The sequence below is a fragment of the Dunckerocampus dactyliophorus genome, chromosome 8 (assembly GCF_027744805.1).
Source record: "Dunckerocampus dactyliophorus isolate RoL2022-P2 chromosome 8, RoL_Ddac_1.1, whole genome shotgun sequence".
NCBI lineage: Eukaryota > Metazoa > Chordata > Actinopteri > Syngnathiformes > Syngnathidae > Dunckerocampus > Dunckerocampus dactyliophorus.
Window position 1 is genome coordinate 31,922,788 of NC_072826.1, and position 11,283 is coordinate 31,934,070.

An 11,283-nucleotide genomic window follows, 5' to 3' on the forward strand; every position below is an offset into this window, starting at 1 on the left:
TATTCCCCCCCCCCCTTTTTTCCCCCTCTACTGGTCAACATTCAAACTGGACGCCAAGCTGTCTATAGAGGCCACCTGTCTAGAGCGGCCACTTTTGCTGTCTCACTCTAGTGGCCGCTATAGAAAAGTTTGTATGTGTTTTTGTACTTTGGATGCTGCTTTATCACATTTGTTCAACTTTCCCTTTCAATTTGCTATAAACGTAACATGCAGATTTCAACATAGCGATTGCAAGTGGACAAAAGTGAAGCTCAAGTTGAACCCGTTCAAAGGGAAGGATCCCAACATCTGGCTGAAATAAAAGATACGTAGGAGCAATACTTAGATACCGTATTTTCACGACCATAAGGCGCACTTAAAAGTCTTAAATTTTGTCCAAAATGGGCGGGGCGCCTTATAATGCGGAGCGCCGTATGTGTGTAACGAGTTCCAAAATGTGTAAGTGTTGCTGCGTGACTTCTATGAGCGCTCCGCTCGACTGACTGGGAGCCTGCCGACACGCTGCTTGTAAAGAGGAAAGGAAAGGTGGACGTGACTGAGGACGCTAAAGGCACGCCCCAGTAGTTATATAAGTATATTTTATGAAATGGCGCCATCTATCCATCCAACTACATCACCAACATGGACGACGTGCCGCTCACTTTCCACATCCTGGTGAAGCACACTGTAGAGAAGACCAGCACGGTAGCGATACACACAACGGGACACGAGAAGTCGGCTTTTACTGTTGTGCTTGGTTGCCATGGTAATGGACAGAAAGCGCTACCTGCGGTAGACACTGACGCTGCCCAAAAGAAAAGTTTCCAGCCGGACCAAAGGGGCTGGAAGGACGATCGCAAAATGACTGAGTGACGTGTACGGAAAGAGACCAGATTTTTTTTCACACGCATCACCACCAATGAAGCAAATGAACTTGGAGCTTAACATCATTCCTGGAGGCTTGACGAAGGAACTCCAATCGCAGGACATCGGTGTAAACACGGCGTTTAAAGTGAAGTTGCGAGCGGCGTGGGAGAGATGGATGACAGCTAGCGAACACAGCTTCACTAATGGATTGTGGATGCTTGGGCTAACGTGTCTGATGCACTGTTGTTGGAGCTTTCACAAAAGCCAGCATCATTTCTGAGGCGCCGCACGGCAACGAGACTGACTGACAATGACGACAGGGAACCTGGCGTGTTTCATGGAGAACTTGCCCCGCTGTTCATTTGGCATACAGAAGATGAGGACTTTGATGGATGTGTGGATGAGAATGACCAAAAATAACGTGAGTACATTGTTAAATACTTAATAAAGTACAACCCAACTCAGTTTTGCTCTCGCTGTCTTTTTAAAAACATACAATAGCAAGCATGCTAGTGTATTGTAGCGTCGCTGGGGAGCACTTCCTGTTCCCCAGCATGCTTTGCGGTAGTGTTTCGGTGCAAATGCTCTTAAATTTAAATGTCTGAACTACATAGTTGTTAGTTATTGTTCTGCACAAATAGAGGTAATGTCTTGTCTGTGTTTGCGTTGCTGTGTGATGTTTTTAGTTGTGCACCATGACTGAGACTGTTGTGTGAGTGATGACCATCCTGATTTCAAGTGGGCTTGTTAAGTCGGTATGTGTTACCGTGCATACCTGCGCCCAATAGCACGGTGCGCCTTGTGTATGTGTTAAATACAAAAATAGCACCTGTAGCTGAGACTGCGCCTTTTAATACGGTGCGCTTTATGGTACTTTATTTATCTACAAGAGAAATGCACATCTTATCTATTGATCAGTGCTCATTTGAAACCTTTGATCAACATCTGACCATGAACGATACGCATTATTCAACCACAATGACTTACGATCAAATTCATCATCTTTAATATTTCAATGTAATGAAATGTACAAATGGTTCATGTGTTTTAAGTGTGCAGCAGGAGGGGGTGCATGGCTTCAAGTCAAGTATTCACAGAAGCCTCTTTTGGCTTCCATCCTCTTTGCACAAGGATGTTAACTGTTTAGAAATTGCGTTGTTTCCTCTTTTTTCCTGCTGTTTATGATGTGCAAATATATAAATAAATAAAGTACATACAGGGCTGCAGTCGCAGTTCTCGTTCTGGCCATGTACAACATGGTTGGTGACGGTGTATTTCCTCCAGATGAGCTTGTCAAACAGGTTGTTGAGGCCTGGTATGAGACGGAACTCAGCCAGCATCTTATGCACCTGTAGAGACACAAACTAGAAGGTTAGGAGAACACTCATGCCTCGGCAGGATTGTGCACTTCAGCATGAAGACACTACCTGGTTCCTCTGTCTGCCCATGAGAAGCACACAGAGCACGTAGAGCACCTCCACTTTGTACATGATCTCATGGACAATCTTCATAGATGGGGGTAGCCGATGCCTCAGCGGGCTGGTGGCCAGGGAGCTTTCATCGGAAGACTCTGAAGACAAGAAAAGACTAATGTTTCGTGGCTGTTCATGAGAATAACATCTTATAAGATTTCAGGTTAAAAAAAATGACTCGGGGCCTGTGATGATAAATCAATCACATAAATAAAAATGAACTGCATTCTACATATTGCCAAGTGCATGCACGTCTGTTTTTCTCATCTCTTGCCTCCAAACAAGCATGATGAGAGTTCACTCTGTGCAGTGGTTTCAGCACCTCGGCTCATTTATTCCACAGAACAACGACATGAACGGAGTCAGCCCTTTAGTCAGTCATACAGTCTCTCTGTCTTGGTGGGTGGAGGTAACTGAGCAGATTTCAATGTCTTTTTTTTTTTTCATTGTACGTTTCATAAAAGTAATGTTCAAATCTCATCTTGTTCTTGTACGCCCGATCTGGTGTATCGTCTCGTCTCGTGACACCCGCACTGTTCAAACATCACTGCGATGATCATAATGAGAGTTGTCTTGCCTGTGCTGCTTTGTTCCGCCTCCTCTGTCGCCATCTGCATGAGGGAGTCTAGCACCAGAGCGTTGTCAAGCCACGTGTACCACTCCTCCAGCTCCTGCAGAAAGTTGGCTCCTGTGGCCTCTGACACCTTCCTTGTCGCTAGCTTACACAGGCGCTCAATAAATTCGGGAATGTTCAGCAAGGTGACTGTTGATACAGGTGATTCTTTATTATTCTGTCCTGCAATGCCTTTACAAATGTGCACTCTGACAACAGCTTACCCTGGTTGACCTCTGCACGGGAGGGGCTTGAATGGCGTTTTTGCTGGGCATTTTTGGCCAACAGGGTGTGCTTGTCGTCATTTCCCAAATCGGGTTCTGAGATGGTGACAGACAGGATGCGGCAGAAGTTGGCCAGCTGTTGCTGGTCGAAGCTCTGAACCAGGCCTGACAGGTTGGGGATGCTCTCTAAATGGATCATCTCCTAAAACAAGAACAAAGTTGGTGCCCGTGGGTCCAATACACACTACCAGTCAAACGTTTTAGAACAGGCCCATTTGTTACAGTTACTGATTGAAATTCAAGTGGTTCAAGTCCAATGAACAGCTTGAAACGTTATAAAAGGTAAGTTGAGAAGTGGCAGAGGTTAAAAAAAAAAGGTAAGCTTAGCCTAACCTGAAAAATAATAAAAATGTGTATTTCAGAATGACACAAACAGGCCTGACCAGATTTGGCTGCCGAAGACTGTTATGGTTCTCAGTGGGAAAAGGGTGGATTGGTCCCTCCGGGTTGGGAATGAGGTCCTGTCCCAGGTGGGGGGGTTCAAGTATCTTGGGGTTTTGTTCACCAGCGAGGGAAGGTTGGAGCGTGAGCTCAACAGGCGGGTCAGCGCAGCGTCTGCAGTAATGTGGTCGCTGTACCGGACCGTCGTGGTGAAGAGAGCTGAGCCGCAAGGCAAAGCTCTCAGTTTACCCCACCCCCATCTATGTTCCCACCCTCACCTATGGTCACTTTCCGGGCATGCCCGGCAGGGAGAAGGCCAAGGGCAGACCTAGTACACACTGGTGTCCTCCCAGTGGAACTGTAAGAGACCCAGATAAGCGGAAGAAAATGGACACAGAGGGACCACAAAATGGGTCAGCAATTTAAAGCAGAAATGGAGGTTGATCAAGCCTTGGCAGTTGGTGCAACTCATTCCTACAGGTGTCCCAAGCTCTGGAGCACTTACTACCTCCTCTGTCTGCATAAAAATAGTGTTGGGAACACATGGGGGTACTATACCCTCGTGAGCATCAGTTGAATAGCATTGTACTGGAGAAAGTCATTTGTTGCTACAAAAATGGCAAGAAAAACACTGAAAGAGAGACAGACCATCTTAACACTTCAAAATGGAGCTTTTTCCTCCAGAGAAATTGGAGAGTTCTCAAACCTTTGGCTGGCAGTGTCCCAGTAATGCAAGCATGATCTCCCAAGCTTGCAACCAACATAAAAAAAAAATAGGGCTATCAAAGTTCAAGACTATTTTAACACAAGATTAAGGCTTCCTTATCGTGAAGTTTGGAGATAAAGGAGCGGGAATGTGTGAGATGTTGAAACACACCCCCTCAGTAGGAAATATATAGAAAATGGAATTTCAATGAAAGGTTTATCTTGATAAAAGGTCCTGCCAGATGGTTCTAATGACGAGATGAACATTATTTGTATTTACGGCCGCTGTCAACTGAGCTACCACCGTAGTACATAGAGTCAATGGAAATACCTTTTTAACTCCAAGGATGTCTTCCATTAGCGTTGCAGTCTGTAAGAAGGTCTCCTTGTTTGTCATCAAGGTGAAAAGGAAGAGCACAAAGTCATCCCGAGCCGCCAAGCTTTTGGTCACCCCATCTGCCTGTGAATCAACAGATTACTATTTGTAAGTGATTACTGAAACGTGATGAACCAAACAGGTTGATATTAAATAGGTATGTCATGTAAATAAGCAAATTGGTATACTTACACAGATACAACAATTGTAGAGAACACTAAGGCAGTCCTTGACCAAATCATCATTCACTATTACAACACAAGCATGAAAATGAGTGTAAATCAGGTCACTGTGATCAACATCCCCACTGAATTCATTCTTACTTTTGGCCTTTTTCTTCTGCATAGTTAGTGTGGGTCTCATCAAGAGCTCAACAAGCAGCTAGAAAGACAAGAAATACCAATACTGTTACTACGTCTACCACATAGGAGTTGTACTGCAAAGCAAAGCAAGAAGAAACTTACATCGACTCCGCCAAAGAGGTCAAAGGTGTGTGTGTTGGGGAAGGTGGTTTCCTGAATAGTCTTTCTGTCCTCGGTGACAAAAGACATGGCCTCCATGGAGAGCTGGGACAGTACCACCTAGACAAAAACAAAGCCACATGTCCTTGACAGCAAGATAGTACTTAAATGATGGATGATGGGAAGCTTACTCAACATGCTTTACATATACTATAACATAAGACAATACTAGCAGCTTTTAAACCCCAAACAACTACAACAACTTTGTCTTAATTGACTTATTTCCTGATCTACAGCCAATCTATTAACTGAAATAAATTTATCTTTGGGCTGAAAACTCTTCTGGACTGATCAATGTGTCCCAGTAGACATGCTTTTCGACTCACCGTTGGAACACAGTCCTAAAAATAAAAAGGAAATCTTTATTTTGTGATCCTAAAAATTGCAATGAGTAATGAATGGTCCAATGATTTCCAGTGATCAACTGTGAAATAGTGAAAGACAATAAAAGCTTTGCATTGTTAAACAGATACTGCATGTGCAACATCAGCAGGACAGTAAACAAGCGTTGCACCTTTATCCTGCACGTGGATAATAGAGCACCACATCGCTCCCTCATTCGAGCACGGCTTTTTGAAAATTAGTGAGTAAATGATCGCCGCTTCACGATTGACTATATTAATCCAAAAATAGTGAAAGACAAGTTATGTGTATTATTCTGGCCACTGGGTGTCAGTAATGGGACATGACATTAGATTAGATTACATTTGCACTGCATGGAGTCAGCACATGACATAGTGAACAGATATTCTCCTCCCATTCCGTGGCGAAGTGGTAACTTTCTGGCATCTTATTTTGTCCTTCTTCCAGGCTCCAATTGAAACCCATTCTTAAGTTTAGAATGCATACATTTAAGGCTAACTAGTTACCTTGGTAGCACACCTGCAGTGATCCCGAGCCTGCACATTACAGTTCAGCTATGTGTTTTAAACAAAGAATAACAGGAGTGTAAAGGTGAAGATAGGGCTGATATTTCATATTTCATGTCTACAGGGCTCAAATAATGGCAAAAAAAAATCGGATTTCAGAAATAGGTTGTCTAAGCTGTATCTCCAAAAATATTTCATTTATTAATATTGAATCCTACTTTGCAGAAATTCACTTATCGTGCCCGGGTCTGAAACCAAAGAACCGCGATAAACCAGGGATGACTATATATAATGTAATGCCAGCAGATATTAATATTGGATATTGGGCAGATCCTATATTGGCACTCCCATATAGGCAGTGGATTCCAGACTCCACCCCAGCACGTCTATCCAGCAGTGGTCACGTGACCACAGCAACAGCATGTGCTAATGTGTTAGTCATGGAGGAGGAGTGATGTCGGTCGTGTGTATTTTTGTACGTTGCAGCTGAGAGCAACACCTGTCATGCACAAGCTTCCTATGGTGGCACAGAACCGGGGAAGTTTAATGCGACCTCGTCGCGCATTTAAAGCAACGCTGCACGGGAAACTCAGACAAATGACAAGAAGTCATTTGCTAGAACAGAAAAGACGACCAGCCCCTGTCGGTGGTGAGTGAATTCGGTTTTAAACTCTTAATTCAGCACCCCTAACCTTTCTATATTATGCTTAGCCTCCACTCTTTCCGTGGAGACCATGAAAGACGTCTACCTAGTCGGAACCATGATAACAGGTCTGTTGCTGATTGGCTTAGGCACTGCCATGGCGTATTGCAGAATTCGGAAGGCAGCAGCAGCAGTTCAAAGTGGCCCATAGCTGCCTGTCATGATTGATATGGTGGCTAAAGCCGTTAGCACGCTTGACTGTGATCACAACACGGAAAACATCTTGGAGAAGCTTTCAGTTTTACAAAGGCAGATGGATCGATTGAGAGACCAGAATGGCCCGACAGAGTAAGCTACTGGAATGTGGCTACTTGCACAAAACCCAAACAATCTACTTCATCTGCACTTTTCATTGGCCAGTCATCCTAACCTGTCTACCCCCCTCCATCATATTGTGTAGTACAGTGCTCCCTTGCGGTTCACCTTTTGCAGACTCTCTCTCTTCTGTCTGCACAGCCAATTGTCTTCTGCATCCTGACTGGCTAACCCTATAAGCCTAACCTAACCATCTCCTCCATGCAGTCTCCTGTTGTGTCATGGCTGGCAAACTAGCTAACCGTGTGAGCTGCTTGCTAACCGCCAATACTGTAAACAATAGAAAGAGAAGAAGCTAACCGTGTGAGGAAAGTACCACAACAGGAGCAACATGTTTTAACAAGGATGCAAAAACGCTACAGCCGAACGGCACCAAGTTAGAGGAGTGAAATACGTGTGAGTCACTTAATTTCTTGTGTCCAACCTAGTAGGTTGATCATTAAAACTCAAACTAAATCTGAACTTTGAGAGTGTTTAAAACAAAAGAGAAATGTGAGAAAATGTTCTGTCTGTCTGGGAAAAGTGTATCAAGTGTAATGTGAGTGCTTTTACAGCCTTAAAACAAAACATAATCACTGTAAACAAATCAAGTTGGCGGATTTCACTTTTTGCGGGCTATTTTGGGAACCAATACCCCGTGATAAACGAGGGAACACTATGTTGTATATGTACAGATACCTAGCATAAGTGACAAGCAAAGGGCATTCTCTCTCTCACTCACTACATTGTGGATAAAATGATACCCCAGATGCTTAAAGAAGTAAAAGGGTCATTTTTCCTCATACCTACTGCTGATTATTGTTCTGCGTTTGAGTAATATCACTTGATGAAGCTTTTTCTAACATTCCATTCATAAATGTAAGTACAGTATGATCTTGTCATTTTACGCCTGAATGACAGCAGCGTGTCAAACTCTTAATGCGGCCAATCAACAAAACGTCGGCACATTTGAATCATTTTCAGGTCCACAGCATGTTTTAAATATGACCTCATCGAGACCCTCGCAGTCCTCCACAAACACGTCAGAAAGAAGCTAAGAAAGCAACCAGCGTGTAATGTTTCAAGACAAAGACAAAAATGCAACACCCCGTTACCTTAAGTAGGCCGTGGGCGTGAGAGAGGTCACTGTTGGGGTGACTGCTCTCGTAGAGCTTCTGCAGCAGAGTAGGGATGCCTTGCCACTTGGCCCGTGTGTCTCTCTCTTGAAGGAGGCTTCCTGGGAGCTACAATACACAGTTAGGAAACAAAAAGCATGCAATATCACCAGTCTTGTTCATGGTTAGACACAATGCCCTGACGGAGTTGCAGCCATGTGGTCTAAAACACGTGCTGGAAGTGTTCATAATAATGCTGGGGTGGAAAATGAAAGACCAATTAGATGTGGACCAAAACTCGTAACCCGATATATATTGCTACTTCGTGTCTTCATCGTGTCTCCTAAGCGCAGTGCGACAAAGAAAACGAAAGCCACCTCCATGGAAGTGAAACCTTAAAATACTCAGAAAGGGGAGAAAGGCCGATCACCACTGGCTCCAAACCGCTTGACTGACGCAGCCGGTTCCAACGGAATCAACAACAATAACTTGCACCTTTTTTTTTTTTTATTTGGCTTCAGTTCATTTTGTATTTGATCTTTTGATTACTGTAGTTGGTGTGTTCTGTGCACAGTGACTTCAGTATTAACTTAGTTACAAGTTCCCACTTATACCAAAACTTGACAACGTGTCACAACAGAGGAGCTCCTGTATAATAAGGTCATGTCCACATGGAAACCTTCCTGGGTTTTTTTTGGCGGGTTGAAAAAAATTGGCGTCCACCCAGTGCCGGATTAGTAAATATTAGCATCCAGACAGGAATGCCTCACTGGGTGAAAACAATGTAACACACAAGGGACAACTAATGTAAAAAGACACACAGACGGAACCACGTGACACAAACCATAGAAGAAGAAAAACGCATGTGCATAAGTCCGTCGTCTTCCGCTTTCCAAGGCTCATCTAGACTTACGACCTCCGTGAGTCATTTTGACAGCAAACAAGACAGCAAAATATCAGGAGAATGTCAACTGGGGTGAGTGGAAATATTCTGATATCATGTTGGCTTGTCGTCAAAGCTCACTTCTGGTCACGTGACGGCAAAGGGGTGGCGAGATCATCAAAACGACAAGCCATCGGTCAGCGTTTTCAGATTTTCCCACTCAAAAAATACCATTTTAGGCCACCCAGAATGCCGTTTCCGTGTGGATGAAAGGCTGAATTACTTGAACTGAAAACGTTTCCGTGTGGATAGCTCCTAATACGGGGGTGCCCATTACATTGATCGTGAGGTACAGATAGATCACCAAGGTAGTTTGAGTCAATGGCGTAAAAGTGACTTTGTCGATGTCTCATGACATCAGTCAGCTGACATTCAGCTCCCCTCCAGATTCTCTCTTGCTCCCCTGCGGTGTTTCAAGCTCCAAACATAAGGAGACGCAACTTTCATCTTTATTACTCTGATTAGGGATGAACTACCTCAGCAGTAAGATGTTTATAGCTATAACAAATGTTATATGTTGACTTGTAGTTGTCTAGTTACGGAGAAAGAAAAGTGTATTGTTTACTGGCTTTGCTCGGTGTCATGAAGTCCACTACAAAAAACAGTGTTTTCTACACGTCTGGATCTTAAACTATTATTTCAGGATGAAATGGAAAATGTGCCCGTTGCTGAAACCTTTTGAATACGTTGCCTTGACTTGGGCTGCATGGTGTTTTGCATCATCATTTTCCATTCTTGTGTATGGCTAATGTTTGATAGCAAATGCTAACTACCTAACATCCCAATTGAATCAAAGTATTATAATACGTATTGTTAAATGAATGGCTCACACATTGGGCCTACCCAAACTGCACAGACATAAATATGATTTCCGATGTTTTTATCGTGTGCAAGCGTACCTAATGAAGTGTCCGTGACATGTGTTTAAATGTCATGACAGGTGGGCCTGAGCAAATGGTTGCCTTAGCAGCAAAACACATTTGGAAATACAATCCTGAATGTTTTGTCGAGGTGCAGGACTGCACACCTTGACAAGGTTCATTGATCAATACAGCTGCCGGCGTCCTTTTATGGAAGCCATTCTTGTTGTGCTTGCTGGGCGTTACGTAATCTCCGAGTCGTTCAACTGGCTAAGCTAGTTAGCTTGCCAATCATGTTAGTCTACCGACAGTGTCAAAACAAAACCTCCAAAGATTTTGTTTGCGCGTTCATGATCCAAATCAAGATTCGGTCAAGAAAATTAACAACGAGACGCAAACTAAACGGTCTGTCACCCTCCGTACTCGACTCGTCTCCTCATTCCCTTTGCTATAAGCTAACGTGGGGCTAACAACAAAAGATGATGCTTCCAGTGTTGCTAACATTTTTGCCTTATCAGCAAGAAGACAGTGCTAAGGAGAGCTACTTGTCTCGTTCGTATTGTTTGATAAATGCTCCAAATGTCACCGCTGGCTTCATAATGCTAAGTCAAATTGCATACTGCATAGTCAATCACGTCTGCCCAATAGCGTCTTGGGTTCAGGCAGCACTGCGGAACGCAAGTCCCTGGTCTGAGGCGACCGACTTTCCGATGGCTTTACTGACGAATATATAACTCTTACCTGTGTCCCACGACTGAACGTCTGGCCTGTAATTTTACTATCCGTCAATTTGAACACGATGTTACTTTTGCAATTTCTTTGTTTTGCTCTTGTACAGAGGGTCTCGGACCCCTTAAGCGTCGCCATTATTTCTTCTTCCTGAAGTGAGCTGCTCGGGCAGGAAGTAAATGCTCTGAACGGCCATTCAGGGTAATTTGGCGCCATCTGCTGGTAGAGAAGCGCACACTGCAGCCATCTGCTGTCGTTGATATACAATTTATCACTGATCTGTATAATATATCTGGATAGCTCATACGTCGCGCCCGCCCGTGCAAGCCGCTGAAGCCAAAGAGACGCCATCTTACTACTCACATCGCGACTACATTGGCACAGCGTACATAGTGTACAAAGCAGATGAAGAGGCTAACACAACATCTATATTTGACATTAAAAAGCGGGGAGATTCTCCCATTCCTTCAAGTAACGCAACCTTCGTCCCTTAAAAACCATTTGATACGTTATTCTCTATCTTTTGGCTATATTAAATGTACTTTTTCCCCTTCCAATTCTCATTGCCTTTG

At 43.8% G+C, this 11,283-nt stretch overlaps 1 protein-coding gene across 1 annotated transcript in view; it reads right to left on the reverse strand.

Moving 5' to 3' along the window:
* The window catches only part of trpc4apa (transient receptor potential cation channel, subfamily C, member 4 associated protein a), a 28,832-nt gene extending 17,910 nt beyond the window's left edge, over window positions 1-10,922 (reverse strand). The window contains exons 1-10 of the mRNA XM_054785638.1: window positions 10,724-10,922; window positions 8,180-8,308; window positions 5,142-5,258; window positions 5,001-5,058; window positions 4,870-4,925; window positions 4,633-4,761; window positions 3,156-3,357; window positions 2,896-3,081; window positions 2,274-2,416; window positions 2,064-2,195 (exon numbers count right to left, since the gene is read on the reverse strand). Coding sequence (XP_054641613.1) covers window positions 2,064-2,195; window positions 2,274-2,416; window positions 2,896-3,081; window positions 3,156-3,357; window positions 4,633-4,761; window positions 4,870-4,925; window positions 5,001-5,058; window positions 5,142-5,258; window positions 8,180-8,308; window positions 10,724-10,849 — 1,278 coding nt within the window. The 5' untranslated portion in view covers window positions 10,850-10,922. The remainder of the gene's footprint in view (window positions 1-2,063; window positions 2,196-2,273; window positions 2,417-2,895; window positions 3,082-3,155; window positions 3,358-4,632; window positions 4,762-4,869; window positions 4,926-5,000; window positions 5,059-5,141; window positions 5,259-8,179; window positions 8,309-10,723) is intronic.
* Window positions 10,923-11,283: the final 361 nt, after the last annotated feature.